Source organism: Morone saxatilis, unplaced genomic scaffold (genome assembly GCF_004916995.1).
Source record: "Morone saxatilis isolate NCDOM2014 unplaced genomic scaffold, NCSU_SB_2.0 Contig23, whole genome shotgun sequence".
NCBI classification, from domain to species: domain Eukaryota; kingdom Metazoa; phylum Chordata; class Actinopteri; family Moronidae; genus Morone; species Morone saxatilis.
The window spans coordinates 4,811,959-4,831,076 of NW_023339796.1; the positions used below are offsets into that span (position 1 = coordinate 4,811,959).

General features: G+C 38.2%; 1 protein-coding gene across 1 annotated transcript in view; it reads left to right on the forward strand.

The window, feature by feature from the left end:
- The first annotated feature begins 2,131 nt into the window (after window positions 1-2,131).
- tep1 (telomerase-associated protein 1) overlaps window positions 2,132-19,118 on the forward strand; it is a 27,113-nt gene continuing 10,126 nt past the window's right edge. The window contains exons 1-31 of the mRNA XM_035670361.1: window positions 2,132-2,295; window positions 2,840-3,375; window positions 3,931-4,125; window positions 4,224-4,373; window positions 5,241-5,405; window positions 5,481-5,618; window positions 5,762-5,833; window positions 6,181-6,308; window positions 6,613-6,770; window positions 7,860-7,969; window positions 8,139-8,217; window positions 8,312-8,504; window positions 9,139-9,454; window positions 9,578-9,730; window positions 9,963-10,031; window positions 10,667-10,788; window positions 11,035-11,100; window positions 11,382-11,525; window positions 11,642-11,933; window positions 12,029-12,150; window positions 12,588-12,698; window positions 12,887-13,004; window positions 13,496-13,690; window positions 14,023-14,210; window positions 14,316-14,457; window positions 14,669-14,848; window positions 14,980-15,072; window positions 15,602-15,737; window positions 15,902-16,061; window positions 16,355-16,485; window positions 16,604-16,692. Coding sequence (XP_035526254.1) covers window positions 2,842-3,375; window positions 3,931-4,125; window positions 4,224-4,373; window positions 5,241-5,405; window positions 5,481-5,618; window positions 5,762-5,833; window positions 6,181-6,308; window positions 6,613-6,770; window positions 7,860-7,969; window positions 8,139-8,217; window positions 8,312-8,504; window positions 9,139-9,454; window positions 9,578-9,730; window positions 9,963-10,031; window positions 10,667-10,788; window positions 11,035-11,100; window positions 11,382-11,525; window positions 11,642-11,933; window positions 12,029-12,150; window positions 12,588-12,698; window positions 12,887-13,004; window positions 13,496-13,690; window positions 14,023-14,210; window positions 14,316-14,457; window positions 14,669-14,848; window positions 14,980-15,072; window positions 15,602-15,737; window positions 15,902-16,061; window positions 16,355-16,485; window positions 16,604-16,692 — 4,749 coding nt within the window. The 5' untranslated portion in view covers window positions 2,132-2,295; window positions 2,840-2,841. The remainder of the gene's footprint in view (window positions 2,296-2,839; window positions 3,376-3,930; window positions 4,126-4,223; window positions 4,374-5,240; window positions 5,406-5,480; window positions 5,619-5,761; window positions 5,834-6,180; window positions 6,309-6,612; window positions 6,771-7,859; window positions 7,970-8,138; window positions 8,218-8,311; window positions 8,505-9,138; window positions 9,455-9,577; window positions 9,731-9,962; window positions 10,032-10,666; window positions 10,789-11,034; window positions 11,101-11,381; window positions 11,526-11,641; window positions 11,934-12,028; window positions 12,151-12,587; window positions 12,699-12,886; window positions 13,005-13,495; window positions 13,691-14,022; window positions 14,211-14,315; window positions 14,458-14,668; window positions 14,849-14,979; window positions 15,073-15,601; window positions 15,738-15,901; window positions 16,062-16,354; window positions 16,486-16,603; window positions 16,693-19,118) is intronic.

Here is a 19,118-nt window from a genome sequence, read left to right on the forward strand (position 1 = left end):
CACACACACACACACACCAACAACGAAAACATAAACACACACACTACCTTTAATACAAACACACACACACACACACACACACAAATAACAACTTCAACACACACTTCCTCACTCTCTGACACACACACACACACCAACAGCATTAACACACAGTCACATACACATCAACTTTAATACACAAACACACACATCAACATATTTAACACACATACAACTCTAAAAACTTCAACACACACTTCCTCAATCTCTGACATACATACAAACCGACAGCATTAACACACAATCACATACACGCACACAAACGCACACATCCACTTTAACACACACACACACACGAATAACAACTTCAACACACACTTCCTCACTCTCTGACATACACGCACAAACACCAACAACGAAAACATAAACACACACATTACCTTTAATACACACACACTCACACAAACACACACATACAACTATAACAACTTCAACACACAGACACACACACTGCAGAAAGTGGAGCCATGTTCTTCTATGTTCTCTACCTTTTGACTTATATCTAATAAAAGTGACAATAAAGATATTTTTTAAACATAAAACTGTTGACATGTTTATGATGTTACTGTATGTTTATATTTGTTATTAATTATGGAATTACAAATGCCAGGCAACCGAGCCCAGCCGCCTGTATCGTTGGTTGTCAGGCGTATGTTTGCTCCTAACATTGGCAGGGACACAACGACCCACTGCTCAGCTTGAGATGTCTGTTTTGTTTTTGTCTGTCAACATAATCCACATTTCTATTTATTTTTTTGAGACAGAGTGTAGAAACCTATTGGTGGGGAGGTTCACACAGTGCAACACCTGCTGGTCATTGTTTGTAACTACATTTACTGTTGACACCAGACTTTACTGTCACAGTACAACAGAGACGAAAACTTACTGAAGTGCTTTCATTTACAAAACAGACATGGTGCGTTGTGGTCAGACAGCTGCATATAAACAGGCAATGCAATAAATAGCTCATATATTAAATGTTGCCTTGAAAGATAGATGAAATTATAGCAGGAGGTCGCTGCACAGTGTAAATAAATAGAATTGCACATAATTGCACATCTATAAGACCATAGGCTATATGTAGGATATATATAGTATGTATGTATGTAACATATATATAGCCTATATTCGTATATTTAAAGCATACAATTCTGTGCAATTACATTTATTAATTATATGTATGATATATAAAAACATATAATAGTATAATTGCCCAGTACAGGTATAATAAAATAATCTTAATGTGTTTTATAAGATAAAATAAGAAATGTATGTAAAGGGTATGTATATGAATAATAATATGTATATGTGTATAAAATGTGGTTCTTATTGGTTTGCATTTTGCCTCCTGTTGTTGTTGTTATTATTTTCAGTCTGTGGATACTGCTGGAAACTTTGAATTTCCCCTTGGGGATGAATAAAGTATCTATCTAATCTAACCTATCATATATATATATATATATATATATAAATATATGGTTAATAGTGTAAAAAAGTAGCTGTGATGTAATGTTTGTGCACTCAATGAAATTTAGTAGATAAAGGACTTAATTTCCATCGTTTCTTTTAATTCAGCATTAGTTTAGCCTTAGATCTGTGACCTGACCTCTGATCTTTACTGGCTGTTACAGAAATGAAACAAACCCTTACACATACTGTCACATCCAGTGCACATACATGATAGAAAGAGTGAATATTTAGAGGTACACGTTGCCCCATTTATATTAAATTTTGGCTTTTATGGGTAGATTTTTTAAAAATGTTCTTCATGATGTAGAGTTTCTCCTTCTCTGGCCTCAATTTCTCCACTTTTTCTTTTCAATTTTGACTCTGCAGCAGCGCACCGGAATTACAACATTTCACTTCCTGCTTCTAGTCGTACACAAATAGTTACGGTAACGTCACCCTCTGAAAATTATTAAACATTATCGACATGTTTGTGTTTGTAACTCTTGTGTTTGTTTGTGATTATTGTTTTCTTTCTTCATAAGAAATTCCGCCTTTATTCGACTTTTAATTTTCGATTATTTGAGGGAACCCATATCGGCGTTATTACGGTAAAAGAGTACACAATAATAGTGGCCTATCAGCGTCAACCAGCTGGTTTGTTGAGGAAATAAACAGTAAATCAGGAGCTGTTCTCCCTCAATAGGCCTCAGAAACAGATGTTAACACAGCTGTACATCAGATAGGAACATTACACACCAGAGGACACCTTTGTTCAGTCTTCCCTCCGTCAGTGGAGATTAAATTGCGGTGAGTTGTCTGCGTCTAACCTGGTTGTTCACAGTAACCACCACACCCACACAAACTCTTGAGTCATAGTTGATGTATGTTTGCTAAAGTGCTTGTTTATTTTATATATGACATTGTTGTATTGATATAATTCTCTGTCTGATAGTTGAATTCCTGGTTTTACTGCACACAGTCTTTTGCTTTATGTTACTTTAGTTTTTAATGAATGGATGTCTAATACTACTTTACTAAAAGGTTTTACAGTGTATCAAATAACTTCTTGGCATTTATTTAAATGTTTTCAATCAGTGTAAGAGTTTTAATTTGGTGTAAGAGCTGAGATTGTGGTTTGCAGCGTTTGACCAAGAGTGTTTCTAGACTTTGTTCCCTTTTTATGGATGGTTTCAGCCAAGCAACACACCCTTAACTACAGTATACAATGCTTGTTCAAACAGCAGAGAAAAATGCGGCCGAGCTGCTTGTCTCTGCACTTAATGCTATCTATGATTGTGTTTGTGAGGAGAAGCTCAAACTTTGACCTTCTGATTGATGTGTTTCCTTACAGAGATGAGGGCGTTGACTTTGCAGCAGGCAAATGTGGCCCATGGAGAGCCGCAGCAGGCCACATGTGGGAGAAGTTTGTCTTCCAACTACGCTCCTCTGAGTCTGGAGAATAAGTTCTTAGCTCAGACCTCCACCGTGATGCCTCAGTCCTGGTCTCCACTCTTGAACTCTGCTGCACAACCCTCCTCTTGCCCCTCTCTGCAGCCCTCCAGCCTGTCTTCCACCTCCGCTTCCTCCCTTCTCACCGCCTCATCCTCCCTTCTCTCCGCCTCCTCCCTCGCCTCTCCTCTCCTCAGCACCGAGAACAAGCTCCTGGAAAGCCATTCACCTCTATCTTTTTCCCTGACCTCTGTCCCTAACGACTCTCTGCTCTCCACCTCCCTGGCCGGCAGTGCTCTGCTGAGTCGCTTTGCTCACCCCCCTTCGTTCCTACATCACGTTCTGGGTGGAGAACAGAAGAAGAGGGATGACGGAGAAGAGGAAGGCAGAGAGGAGACATCTGAAATGATGCAGTCCTGTTTCGAAGAAATAAGTGTGGTACATGACTTGTTCTATTTTACATTTTGTCTGTTTGCACAAACTTCAGGGTTCCCACACATCCTGGAAAACCTGGAGATTTAGAGAATAGTTTTCCAGTCATGGAAACACCTGGCTGGGACTATTGTTGTCCTGGAAAATTATAAATGAATTTTAGCCTGTGCTGTGGCCAAATTAATCTTACAGTTAGAGGAATTAGTAGGAAATAGTAGGGTAAACACTGGTGTTATGAATTAAGTTTACGTTCCATTCAGGTCAAACAGAGTCAGGGGGCCTGTTGGCTCACTGGAAAAGGCCCTGCTACACTAAATGGAACAGAGCCTTAGTTAGTTTTATTAAGAATCAGAATTGGCTGTGGTGAGAACAGCCAAGCGTGTCCTATAAATGATGGACACAAGTGCTGTCCTGCTTTGTCAATAAAAAAATCCTGGAACCCTGAACTTTAGTGTTACTTTGGCTGCTGATACATTCTTATTTAAAATATTTATCAAACACCATGTTTAATGCATCCCATTTGATGGTGTTATTGTTTTAATGTAACTTCTTCTGCATCAGACTCAATCTGAGGAAGATGATATTTTGCCCGAAGTGGAGGTGGATGACGTTGCTGGGACAAACATGGAATTACCTGTCCTGGAAACAGAGTTAGGCAACCAGGAACTTGAACCTGCTTTGGCCATCAGACAGGAGGAATTTGCTGAGGTTGAAAGAGAAGATAATAAGATCGAAGAGGAGCTAAAAGACAAAAAGGTGGGAGAAAATATTTCACACTGCATATGTACTGTGTGTCATAGAAATGTAGAAATTCCTTTGTTGATTAAAGTGACTTTAACTCCTCTGTCCCTCAGTATCTCCTGCTGAACGAGGTGTGTTGCTCCCTGGTCAATAAAAGCACAGCTCCGGGCCAGACGGACTGGGACGCAAAGGACAGTGTTTGGACCAAGATCACAAACCTGGCGAAGGACATTTCTGTCTATGACCCGCAGTTTCTTCTCAAGGTGTGTTTGTATGTCTGTCTGGGTGGCTTTGTGTGTCTGAAAGCAATTTTATTTCAATCCCAGACTGGATTGTAACTCCTGAACTTTTATTTTAACTCTAAATCGGTAATGTTTCAACCAAACTGGGACTTTATCATCCCGTTATCATGGACAACTAATCGGGAAAAACAACCCAGAAAAAGAAACATGTATTGTATTTATGTGTATGAATTCATCATAAGAAAGTTGATACAAATATTTAAATATATATTATTCAAATATTTGAAGGGGAGGATTCAGCACAATATGACAACATGGTACATGATTTAAAAAAAAAATATATATACACACATTTTGATTTACAGTTATTCCATATGTAGAGTTACTTAATCGGCATCTTGTTTTATGTAAATAATCCACTTTACTCAATGTGTGTGGAAAATATTTCCTTTTCCAGGTCTGAATACATTATTTTTAAACAATGTCAATTCATTGCTCTTTTCCTTGATGGTCTTGGTTTTTAATTATACGGTTTGTACAGGTTATATTTATATGTTTACATAGTTTTACACCAATTTCTTGTTATACTGAAGCTTTTTTACTGCATGCAAGGAAACTCCTTGTCAGGTATCTCCTTTTAAAGTCTTCTGGATGTTTCTGAGGTACATCACAGCACAGATGTTTTGAGTGACCTATATTGTAATGTTTTTGATGGTTGAATTTACGTAGAAAGGTTTTGGAAGTGTTGCGTGTGGTGTGCCTCTAGGTTGCCACAGACAGTGGTTAACGGTCTGCCTTTGATCTGCGGTGTTTGGGGTGAGAGTTAAAGGGTTATAATAATTTCCGCCAGTCATGTACAGTGTGCTTGTTCTTTCCTTTACCATTCAGGTGGCAGTTTACACTCGACAGCAGCTGAACATCCGCATCACAGCAAACTTCTTATTGGCTCTGGCTGCCAATCAGGCCTCCACCAAGCCACATGTCCGCAGATACTTCTGTGCCGCTGTGCAGCTGCCCTCAGATTGGCTGGAAGTCGTCAGAATGTATAGTACAGTAAGTCTGGTGGAATCTGGATGTTTCAGTTCTGTTTGTATCTGTGCGGTCTTAACAATGTATGTGTGTCTCCAGTGCTTTAGCCGCTCCCTGCCAATGTGCCTGAAGAAGGCAATGGCTGACAAGTTCAAGCAGTTCAGCGAGTATCAGCTGGCCAAATACAACACACGCAAACACCGCTGTAAACACAACCGCAACAAGCCCAAAGCCAAGGTACAGAAGCAGGAAATTAGTTCAATGTTAGAACTAAGGTTCATATTAATATTGCACCCATGTTATTAACACAAAATTGACACTCCGGTGTTCATCTCTCCATGTTTTGTCTTCTATAAACATATACTCTCTTTGATTTCCAGAAACCAAATGGTCAGACGCTGAAAAAGTGGGCGAACTTGCTCAGATCAGATGCATCTATTCTGTCAAAGTTTGTAAGTAAATATACAATATTCTTTCATTGTGTCACTAATTACATTTTTTATATTTTCACATTTCAAGAATTTAAGTGTTTTAAAAAAAAGTAATTTTAGAAGATAAAGGCCTGAATGAACCTACTGCATTATTAGACAGTAGGTGCTTTTAATTTACATCCACCAGTGCTGTGCATGCAGATATGGATGCAGTGCAGATTGTAATAAAAATATTAATTCTGAACACCAAAACCCACCGTATTGGTGTTCATCAGATTTCTTTCTGCTGTATAGTTAGCTAATCTTCGCTGTGCAGCAGCACACTCCTGTTCAAACACTGGTTTATGTGTGTGTGTGTGTGTGTGCAGTTGCATACAGAGAGCAGCAAAGTGGTGGTGGTGGATAAAAAGCAGGGTGAGTTCAGTATGAAGAAGATGATCAAGAAACTCCACATTAAAGAACCGGCTGAACACGTTATGGCCATCCTGGGAAAAAAGTAAGCCACACAAACACACTTATTCTGCTGTTTTTTGTAAAATAGTTTGTAGAGGGTTTAGTCAGACAAACTTTTAGGGAAATGAAAATGTGCACAAAAGTGCAGTTACCTGCACAAGAACTGTGTTCTCTTCATTACATACCCCACTTTAAGCTTCTGTAAAGATAGAAACGTAGACAGAGGAGGAGAGAATGAGGATAAAAAGGTCTGGTTAGATTCTCAGGCCTGTTGTAATATCTCTCTTGTCCTAGAGGCAAGTGACTTATGTCTTCTACATTTTAAAATATGGTTGTGTTGGTCCCAGGTATCCTGCTGACCTGAAGACATTCACCCACAGTGGAATGAAGGGCGTTTGGGAAAGGGAGAGAGCCGGGAAGCGGATGAAGCTCAAAGAGCCAGAGACCTGGGAACGGCTGCTCAGTCAGCAGGGCAACAAGGCCGCCACCTGGGAAAAGCTCATAGGTCTGCTGAGCACATACAGACAGACCCTGTTCCTTTCATTTATCCAGGGAATTTCATTCAAATCTTATTTCGCAGCAGTTGTCTGTATCACATTTCAAGCTCCACCTTGTCAACATGCACAGGCTTGCTGTCCAGAACAGTGGAAGCACTGCTGGGTCTCAGTGGTGATCCAAATTACATGGCAATGGGCCTCATGCAGCGACATTCTCTTAAATGTACCTTATATTTTCTCTTAATTTTCTGTTAAGAGAAAATATAAGAGATAAGAAAAGAAAATATAAGAAAGATAAATGTAAGAGAAGTCCACTCCAGAACCTATTAAAATAACCAAGAAGATGAATGCATGCAGTTTTTACAAATTTAATATCAATCAATGGGGCAATGGTATTTCTTAAGCCCACACATTTAATAATCCAATTACTATAATTATTCTAAGTATTCATGCCTTTTGTTCCTCAAATTTAAAATGTTAAAATGTTTCCTCACATTTGGACAAACAATTTTTAGACTGTGTTTTGTTCTTATTTTAAATAGACTGCTTTCAACCCCTAATAACATTTTGAGAGCAAAAACAATAAAACATTGGTGAATCCCAGAAATCCATGGGTCCTAACAAAATAAGAACAAATCGTGGTTATATTTTGTTTGTAAATGGCTTCTTGCGTGAGGCCCAATATGTATTTAAAGTTACCAAAACATTGTAATACAGTGATACAGTATCACATTTGCTTAGTTTTGTTTTGACCCTGACCTAGGTTTTAATAAGCCTTTCACAAGATGGAATAAGTGTATTTACTGTATCAGTGGGAGAATTTACTTATTTTTTAAATATATATATTTTGGGGCATTTTTCTTTATTAGCATAATCACCTTTGTGCACCTATATCCATATATGGAATCAAAAAAGCAATAATACACATTTGCTAATGCATACATGAATATTAAATTAACTAGTTATGCAAATCCAGTACACTACACTTTACGAGAAAGAAGAAAACACACACAATGTATGCATGTAACACCTATAAATACTAAACACAAACATGTCCATGATCACACATATTGATAAATAATGTCTCTGCTGTGCAGACAATAAGTCTCTTCCATTCATGGCGATGCTGAGAAACCTGAGGAACATGATCACTAAGGGAATCAGCGAGGCTCATCACAAGAAGATCCTCAGCAGGCTGACCAATAAGGTGAGAGTGAAGCATGAACTAAATCCATATTTTAAATATCGTAAAGTAAAAGTTGTCCAGATTGATGACTTGTTGTATTCTGAGCCTTTTTTCTTTATCAGAGGAAGAGTCTTACGCTGTATGTGTTTGTCAGTTGCTTTGTGTATCTATGTTTTTGATGCTCTTACAGAAAGCAGTTATTCAGAGTCGACAGTTTCCCTTCAGGTTCCTCGCTGCCTACAAAGTCATCATGGAGCTTCACACTATGGGTGAGATACATATACATCAATATCAGCCTAACCTGTGATATGCAACGGAAAAAAACACATTACAGTACCCCCTCTTTGCCTCTCTGTCCTCTAGCCTCAGTATCAACGCAGGCACTCCCCCCTGTTAAAGAGATCCTGAAGGGCATCCTGAAGAAGATTCCCAAGGGCAAGCGCTTCAATCGTCTGGACTGGGATACGACTGCGAGGAGCAGGATCAGGGTGACGCTCGGAGTGCCATTTGTCTATCGACTCTACCGAATAAAGAAGACCCAGCTCCTAAAGGCCAAGTATGAGTTTTAGTAGTTTTAGTTATAATAGTTAATAGTTATTCTCTCTATCTGATCACATTTTAAATTTAAACGTTCAGTTGTTTTTGTTGTCTGTAGCTTTACCAATTAAAGGTCAAGTGTGTAGAGTTTAGTGGCAAAAGAATTCCCCAACTTGGGATAAGTAAAGTCTACATACCTACTAGAGTTATTCTAGTGTTTTTATATTATTTTTAATTATTTTTTATTTTGGTTTTAATTTTGGTTTTCAATTCAGTCCAGTTTCAGTTAATTCCCAGAGTGGGGTTTCTTGTTTCAGTTTAGTTTTTAATGTTTAAAAATGTTAGTTTCAGTGTTTTTCTTTTTTATAATTAGGGGTGCAAGAAAAAAAAAAAAATATTGAATTTTGTTTTGTGACATTATATCAATTCTAAAAAATACTTTATCGATATTTCTATCCTGAAAATGTGTAACAAGAAATCATCACAACAAAACTGCTTCTCACAAAAAAATTTTAAAGAAAAAAAAGTGCAGTTTTTCACAGTGATGGAAAATGTGTTTTTTAGATCAGCTAAAAAGATAATAAATACAAACTGACATCTGCATGGATTAAAAAGAAAGTTTATAATGTAACTGCGTGTTTCTGTGCACCCAGTCAGAGGGAGTACACAGTCGCTCTCTTGGACCGCTACCGCAAAGCTCTGGAGACGGCGGTTCAGATCTCCTGTCGTTACAATGTGCCCCCACTACCTGGACGGACCATTATCCTGCTCTCCACTAACATCAGCACCGATCCGCTCCCGAAACAGGACTTCTGCCTCCCACCAGATCCTGAGCAAAAAAATAAGGAAGAGGAAGAGGAGAAGGAAAAGGAAAAGGAAGAAGAAGAGAAAGAGGAAGAGGAAGTGTCCTGCAAGAGAGGGAGGAGAGGGAGGAAGAAAAAAGAGGAGGATGACGAGCTCACTCCTTCTGTAAGGGCCTGTTTTCTTCTAATTAAGAAAGGGAATCCCAGCTATTTGACTCTTACTCAATTAGTGTTGTTTCAACCATATATTGTTTTTTTTACTGGTTTCTCTCGGCTTTTACATTCTCAGAAAATGGAGGTGGCAGTTTTACTCTCTCTAATGATTGCCAGTAGTGCAGAGGACTTTCAGCTCCTCTTAACTCGTTGGGATGACAGCCAACAAGTCGAGCTGAAGTCTGATGTTCTTTTGGACAACGTCAGGAGTGTGATGAAGAAAATAAAGGTCAGAACTTTTATTTCCTTCTGTGTCCATCTTGACTTGACTTGATCTTGACTACGTAATGAAAAGTTACTTTCATCCTCTTTTAAAACCAGCTTTCCTGTAGAGTGAATGAACAAAAGTGAAGTATCTAAGAAATATGTTTTCTGCATTGGTAGAATAACAGACTAGTTGTGTTTGGAAGAACGTTTCTGTTTTAATTTTGCATTTATTAATGAACACTTCTCTTTCACAGTCACTTGATAGGATGCCAGAGAAAGAAGAACGAGATGAACTCTTCACGATTATCACCAAGAATAACAAGGTTATTTGTACATACAGTTTATTTTGATTATTAGGATAATAATTCTTAGTTTTATAATTAAAACAAAATGAAATCAGTGGTCTTTAGGGGAGAGTTAAAGGGTAATTAAATTTAGTTTTTCACATAAAAAAAATGGATCAATATTCTTTATTTAGCTTTTTTTAATAAATGATAAATGCTTACACAATAAATGTTAAGGACATTAAAACAACCTTAAAGCAACAAATATCTTTAGATGATTTTTCAGTTGGCCACAAGAAAGGATTGCTTTAAAAATGTAATCTGATACAATTAATCATTTAAAAAGTAGTCAGCAACCTAAACCAAGTATACAATATTAAAGTAATGTAACTTGATTACTTTCCATTACTTTTGGATTACCTCAACACCAAGTATGTAAATAAAACTAAGAGGAAAGAGGAAAAGAAATGACAATAAGATTTTTTAGCATCATAAAAAACATTTTGTGACTCGGTTTCATGTAAACTATTACTCCCCAAGCCTCCCCAAACTTCAGGAGTCGCAAACCATGTCAACAACTTGTCCCAGCCATCATGGTGATGATGACCCACTCATTTAGAGCAGTATAAGACACTTCCTTGTGATCCTTGACCTTACATGTTTTTGTATTTCAGGTGGACAACATCATCGTGTTGACTGATGGCTGGATCTCAAATAATATCAGTTGGACCGTCAACAACTACAAGAGGGAAATAAACAACAAAGCCCTCGAGGTGCAAATCTACTTTTCAGAGGGGTAATGCTCCAATTTTCTTCAGTAGCTGCTATGACTCTAGTTTCTTACAAACAATATTGGGAAGCTGAAGTTGCAATTAATCCAATCACAGTGACTGGTGTACCTTAACACTGACCATTTCTGTTTTTTAACAACATTCTTTCAGCATAAACAGGTATTTTTTAATATGCATTGCGTTGGTTTCTGTTTGCCTTCCTGTTTCTAACTTATCCTGAGTGCATTCATTGTTGTATTGACTTCTTGCAGATACAGAGAGGACGTTCCTGACAGAAACTGTGTGCAGCTGACGGGTTTCAGTGAACAAATGCTGAGGTAAAATATCCGGTTGCTCATTTTAATCCAGAAATATTATTTTATTATTTATGTAAATGTAAGAAATGTTAAGCTTGATGGCACTAGAAAACAGACCTTGGCTTTCTAATTATGATATATTGTTAGTGTTAGGAACACATTTATTCATTTATTGTTTCAAGGATTATAACTAACCAGCTGCTGACTGTAGCTTTACAGATGAGAGTGGTGTCAGTCTTCTCATCCAAGTGAATAAGCGCTTTTCCCAAAATGTTTAATGATTTCTTGAACTATGTGACCAGGTTTGTGGCAGAACGAGGATCATCCAGGCTCCTCGACCATGTGGAGCATTTAGACAAACTGTACAACATCCCACCACCAGAAGGAGCTAAAGGCCCTCAGACCACCAACGATATCGCTACAATACCACCCAGCCCCAAGTTAAGGTAATTCTTATTTCATGGCAAAGAAGCAATTCTGAGAAGTTTTTTAACTTGACTCTTAACATTGAAGATGCCTTTTCCTCATTTATTTAACACCAACTGCTTCCTCTGTCCTTCAGGTGGCGAGGTGTACGTGTGTTCATCTCCTCCACCTTCAGAGACATGCACGCTGAACGCGACATCTTGGTGCAGAGCGTGTTCCCAGAGCTCCGGCGTCGTGCTGCGCCACACTGCCTCTACCTGCAGGAGGTGGAGCTGCGTTGGGGTGTGACAGAGGAGGAGTCGGGGCGGGCCACCGAGCTGTGCCTGTCAGAGGTGTGTCGCAGCCAGATGCTGGTAGGAATCCTGGGGGAGAGGTACGGCCTGGTGCCTCCCAAACTTGACCTCCCTGACCTTCCGCAGTACAGCTGGGTAAGAATGGACATTATTTGTTTTAAATGTGAATTTGAATTTTAAAATATTCTTTAAAATTTTACAAGAAGAATAATTTCTTTCTTTACGTGCAGCTGGCGACGGCCCCACCGGGCCTGTCCATCACGGAGATGGAGATCCGTCAGTTTCAGGCTCTTTACCCCGACACAGACCACCAGCGAATGTTCTGCTACTTCAGAGATCCAAACATCATCAAGTATGCAATACATACTCACATTCACACATCACAACGTTTCTCTTTGAACTCTTTAAGTTTTAATAAATTAGTCTTTTGAATTAATTACTAATCCCTTCAAATTAATTTTCGTTTCAGTGCTGTAATAAGACACAATTGGGTGTAAATCCATTTAAAGGTCCAGTGTTTAATATTTAAGAGGATCTATTGGAAGATGGAATATAATATTCATAGGCATGTTTTCATTAATGTATAATCGCCTAAACAGAAAGAATAGTTTTGTTTTGTTACCTTAAAATCAAACATTTTTATCTACAGAGGGAGCGGGTCCACTTCTATGGAGACCGCCATGTCGAACCACTATGTTTCTACAGTCCACTAGATGTCACTAGATTCTACACACTGGTCCTTTTAAGTTTTTTATGTCGAAATATTAATTTTCCTCCGCTGATTCTCAGATCAGTTCCAGTGGCTTGGAGATCTGACTTTGTTCCTGAATCAAAGGAGGCTGAGTCTAAAATGGCGTCTCTGAAGAGAATGATCCGATCTGAAATCAAGGTTGTTGAAAAGTGAGTCATCTTATTTATAATCCTACTGTATTATTTAAACAGCAGTTCACTACACTTTTAGAATACTACTCATTTAAGACTTTTATTTTAAAAGTAGTAGATCAGTTCAATATTTTTGCTAAAACTATAGATAGAATTCTGAAATTCACCCGCATCATTTTAAGTCATCATTTTCTTGTCTGTCGTAGTTACCGGTGTGAGTGGGGAGGTGTTGTGGAGGGAAAACCGTATCTGAAAAACCTGGAAGACTTTGGCAAAGCTGTGCTGGAAGACCTGTGGATGGCTGTAGTAAAGCAGTTTGTGGAGGTTAGTTACTCTGACAATTCAGTTTAATTTGCAAGCTCCTCATTAACCAAACTTAGCTATGTGATGGAATTTTACTTATGATTTACTTACAGCACTATAAAAATACTCCATAACAGTATAACAAGTAGAACAGTATTTGCAACGTAATGTACTTAAAGTAAAAGTACTCATTATACAGAATGCTTCCTTTCTGTGTTGTTTTATTGGATCAATATTAAAAATGCCTGAATATGTAAGTGGTACAAATATAGCCCAAGTATGCTGTTGGGTATTTTAATCTACAATAATGCATCTTTTATAAACTGGTCCACATGTTTTACTATAATAACCTTGCTGTTCACCACTGTGTGAAACCATTAAAATGACAAAATTTACCATACAATCTTTGCTCTTGGCCTGAGGGTATTTTCTGTCCAGTCACAACAGATTGGTGTGAATTCAAACTAAAGTGTAGACTGCAAATAAACATCTCATTATTCTCCCTGTGGCAGGAGGATGATGAGGACGAGGACGAAGCTGTGTTCGATGTGGCTATGCAGGAGGTGCACCAGGGGGCGCTGCAGAGGCAGTTCTTCGGCAGGGCGAAGCAGCTGGTCGGGGCTGTCGAGATAGTGGAGCAGGTCCAGACCAAAGGAGGACTGATGGTGGTAGAGGGAGGACCTGGAGAGGGAAAAACTGTCTTCATGGTAAATTTAACAAAGGATTTCTGTTTAAATCTGTTTTTATATCAGGAAGTCTAACCTCTTGATTACATGTACAGTTGCACTGGAGAAAAACGTCTGATTATCATTATTCAGTGTCCAAGTTATTGTTTTAGCTGTTAGATGTGTTGACATTTATTTGAACCTGGTTGATTTTGAATGAGGGTTGCAACTAACGATTACTTTAATTGATTAATCTGCCTGTAATGAATGTATTATTGGACTGCTTTATCTTTACTTAACTGTGCCTAATAAACTGGCTACCTTGTGTACATTCTCTACATTGCTGCTACCCATATGTATCTCTCTCCACACAGGCTGCTCTAGCAGGAGCCCTCAGGACCGGAGTTAAATCCAGGACAAACTTCGTCTGTGATGTGATTTCCTACTCTACAGCTGCCAGCCAATCAGCACGCTCTGTGGAAACCCTGCTTCAATGTCTCATTCAGTTGTTAAGGGAGATAAAAGATACTGAGGAGGAATCACCTCTTCCCCATTCTTACAAGTACATAGATGTTTTTATTGTCCTTAAAATAGTTAATAGATTAATAGACTTACAGATACGTCATATTGACAAAGCAACTATTGCTTTCTCTTTTTCTTATCACAGAGATTTGCTGTCAGAATTTCACTCTAGCTTGAGTGACATGAAGAAGAAAAAACCTCTGGTGCTGGTAGTTGATGGGGTGGATCTTGTCCGAGATGGCAAAGGTCAGCTGAGCTCTGATTGGATACCACAGCAGCTCCCACAGGTCAGTTACATGGATTGTTTCAAGCTGCTGAAACATTAATCATCATAAGTTGTGTGATTTGAATGCAAGACAAAAATATATTGTATTTATGGGATTAGTGTTTTCCTGAGCAGTTCGTCTACATTAATATACACTGGTTGCTTTCTTTATGGATGGGTTTTTAGGCACTTCTCTGCAACAAATAAACTGAGATTCATCTTTTTCTTCTCAGGGTGTTTGTTTGGTAGTGAGCATCACATCCAAAGCGGCACTGTTACAAACCCTGGCGAAGAAAAAAAGCACTGTCCTGTTTGCCCTGGGACAGCTTACCATGCCGGACCGGAAGGAGATAGTTCAGAAGGGCCTGGACACGTTCGGGAAGAAACTCAGTGATTCTGCATTCAACAACCAGGTTCTTCTTATATGTTTTGCACTGTAGACATCACAATGTTTAAAATACTTAATGTCTGTGCATGATGCTGCCATTGATACTCATCAGTTTGCCCCACATTAACAAAAGCTATGCTGTGTTTGGTTGTCCAGCTCCAGACGCTGATCATGAAGAAGGGAGCAGTGAGTCCTCTCTACCTGCACCTGGCCTGTGAAGACTTACGGAACTTTGCCTCCTTTGATAAGGTTTTATATCCCTTTTTTAGACACTTTCACAATGGTTTTACTGCCTGTATTTCAGGTGGGCTGTATCAATGATATGTATTGGGTGGATGCTTACATGAAACTTTACAATATGTAACACCAGTAAAGAAGCTGATAAGGATGTAGTGTAGGTCTAGCAGTGTGATTGTTGGTTGTAAATCAGTTGCTTCACCCTCCCCTTCCAGTCTTATAATAAGCTCCTAAAATAATCCTTAATGTTATACAATGGACCTTTTAAACAAGACTTAGCCATGCTAGCAGCTCTGTGAGACTTAACTTGAGTTAAAATGCTAACATGCTCATAATGATGATGATATTTTGATAATGTTTAGCAGGTAAAATGTGTTAGCAAGCTTTTTTGCACTAGACACAAAGCACAGTAAATGTTGCTAATCTTGACACTGACATATTAGCCTACCCTGCTACCAGTTTAACTTGGTGCGTGCATATGATAACCTATTTGTTGATTTATAAAAAAAACAAGGATTACAACGAATACTTGTTGTCTTAGTTGAAGGAGAACCTTCAGGAATTGCCTCAGTCTCTGAGCCAGTTGGTGCAGTATAGCCTGGACCGACTCTGCTCGCAGTACAGAGGCTTGCTGGGACTCCGCTGGGCTCTGGCAGTACTCACTGTCAGCACCGCTGGTAAGATGCTTTTACATCATTTTTAGCATTATTTTTAATCTTTATGAAGTGCTACATTGGGTAAATTGTTAGGTATGTGCATTTTAAAAGAGATGTTATAACCAAAGCGGTAAATTGCTTAACTATCTTCAGTTGCCTCCTCTTTTTCTCCTCTTGATTGACAGGCCTGAGGGAAAGAGACTTGTACTCTGTACTGAACACATGCAGCGACCTATCCTCAAAGGACGGACAGGTCACATGGCAGGAATTACTGCATCTGTCCAGGAAGCCCTTAGGACGTATTCCCATGGCAACTTTCACCCATATAGTGCACAGTTTAAAAAGGTATTAATCCTAAACGACTTAAAAGTGAAGTCTTTACTTGCAGACAGTTAGTATAGTACAGTTTTTATTTTTCCAATACATATTTCTCTTTTCACCTGAAATTGAATACACTTAACAATTAATGTTGGACGACCATTTTGACAGCCGACACTGATTTTGTGCTTTTAGATTTCCTCCATGTTTCAGGAATACACATTTAAGGAAAAACAGCCTGTTCAGATATTAAGTAAAATTGTAGACAAGAACCCTAAAGGAGGAACCGATATTAAACCTATTTGGATCCTTATCTGCAGTCTGATTGGTCCGTCTAATAATGACACTGACGACCTCCTGGCTCTAACCAATCCGGAGGTGAGGGCAGCCTTTGAGGACTTTCTCCTCCCAACAAAAAGTGACAGAACCAGAGCTCACCTCGTACTGGCAGGTAAAGTACACACAGTTTATTTATATTTATATATATATATAATTACCAGTAAGTGTATATAAATATATCATTGTATATATTAATTACTCTGGTATCACTGCACTGTCTCTTTATACAGCTCATCTGTGGGCATTAGCCGACCAGCAGGGCACTGATACCTTCCTTCACTGTGAGGCCAACTCTGTCATGCATCTGCCTTCCTGCCTGGTTAGTCATCTTCCATCACCACACATAACATAAAAGCTATACACACGTGGTATATATCATATAGTATATTGTCATCCACATATTTATGAAGTTTTAATATTAAAGATTGAATTACCCAAAACCACATACAACACAACGTCCCACCCATCATACCTATAACATATAATACAAAAAAATCCGTCAAAATCATATATAATCATGCTTCAACCCACAATAAACCAATGTAACCTCAAACAACTACACTATCCTTCTACACTTTACCACATCAGACACTAAATGCAACAGCATTCATTTGTTCATATCCTGCTCAATCTACTCATTAAACTTCAGTAATATACGTTATCTACACCGACAACTCCATATTTGATTACCCTCTCTCCGCCTCATCACACCCCCCCCAATCCCAAGTTACTAAATATTTCTCCCCCTCCTCATTAATGAATAAATAAGTACTTGACAAAACATTAAATACATCTTTATTACAATAATAACACTACAATCAACGTCATGCCAGAAATCACTAAATAAAAGACATAACCTAAAATATCGTTAAAACTATAAATATTAATCTTCATATTAAATAAATACATACAATAAATAATAATAATATATAAAATATTAATACATTAAAATCAATCCAATTAACTCAAATGCTCAATTTGCAAAAATCACCTTTCAGAATCTGACACCGCATCACTCATAATCCACAACAACAGACCTCATCTAAAAACACCAAGCTATTACTCACTCCATCGTTGTTAACCAACCATACATAATTCATTTTTTTACAATTTCTTTACTCTCCTCCCACATTATTCTACCCAATCCCAAAGCTTTCTTAACTATCTTTTTCCCATCGACCCAAATACATATATCATGTTTATAATAAAATCCACCAAATCACTGCAACCCTGCCATTATTACACGTCTTCCCAAAAAATACTTTCATTTTCAATTAACTCCTACATTGTAATATCAAAATTAATTTACCCAACTAAACTGTATTTACCTATTATATTAACTACACCAAATAAAATATAACAAAGTAACAACAATCTTCAGGTCATAATATAAAAAAAAGGAAAAATCTCTAAGATCGCACAACACAACAAAAAACCCATAAAACCTGTAACCAGAGAAACTAATACACTATACCACCACCAAACCAAACAAAAACGAAACAACAACATGAAACTAACTCTAAAGACACAAACCAAATAAAATCACTAAAACACTACCAACAATACCAAAAAAATCAAACTAAATAAAAACAGCAGCACCTCTACCACACACAAAACAAACCACAAAAAAGCAACACAACAGCGAATAACACACAAACTGCTATGTTAAGCTTAAAACAAAACCCAAACTTCACCACGATAACACAACACAGAATGCTTCGCTCGACTCAAAAACAAAGATGAGCTACAACCCAGGGAACCAAAATGCAACAAAACACACCAACACATCACAATACACAATAAAACAAAAAACAAAAAAAGACAAATCACAGGAAGAATAACATCACAGCTCAGCCAAAAGATAAAAAAACTGCAATACAACCCACTTTCTAACCAACATTGAAGATACCTTGCTTTCCTTGTTCTTTAGAAGAAAAATCAGACAAAACCCAGTACCAGTGCGTATAGTATTACCCACTCATCATACATACACATCATCCAAAACAATCTATTTACCCACCATGGACTTGCGCCCAAGTAATGAAGCGCCCCCAGATACTCACAATGAGCTCTGTTGATGCGCTTACTGAATGCACAAAAGGCTGCCAGTGAAGGAAGAGCAAGCTAGGACGTGACGCCGCAGGAATCTGCAGTAATTCTACTCTGATGGCCTGCATAGCCACTGAGAGAACATCTAAGAAAATCTTATATAGAAGAAACAGAAACTAAAACACCATTAGAGAAATTTAGTCCATGAATATCAATTAATAAATCTTCCTAGCTACACCACCGATACATGATGAGACAGAAGACTATATTCGCTTCAGGCTTATCTCAAAAGATAACGGCAAAATTTTCCAGAAAATCAATATTTCATGGACAGATATTTACCGGTTTAAAAGCCAATCAATTACTCTAACAGGGAGTAACCCTATATAACAATTAAATTGCACACACAAAGATCAAAACACTGTGAAGGATTAAACTGGGAAAAATCTCTCACTCCAATGACGAGACCATTCAACCCTCACCCGCTAACATTTCAACAAGCATGGTATGACTCCACGGATGATGTCTGCAAGCCCAACCAGAGGCGTGTGCCACGTTCGCAACTTAACATAGCGAAGTAGATAGCTGAGGCGCAATGAACTACAGCTCCTGCACGAGTATCAGGCCAATAAAATCTGCACTCTAACGACAGAACAAAAAAATTCACTTACTTATGTCAACGACTATACTATTATT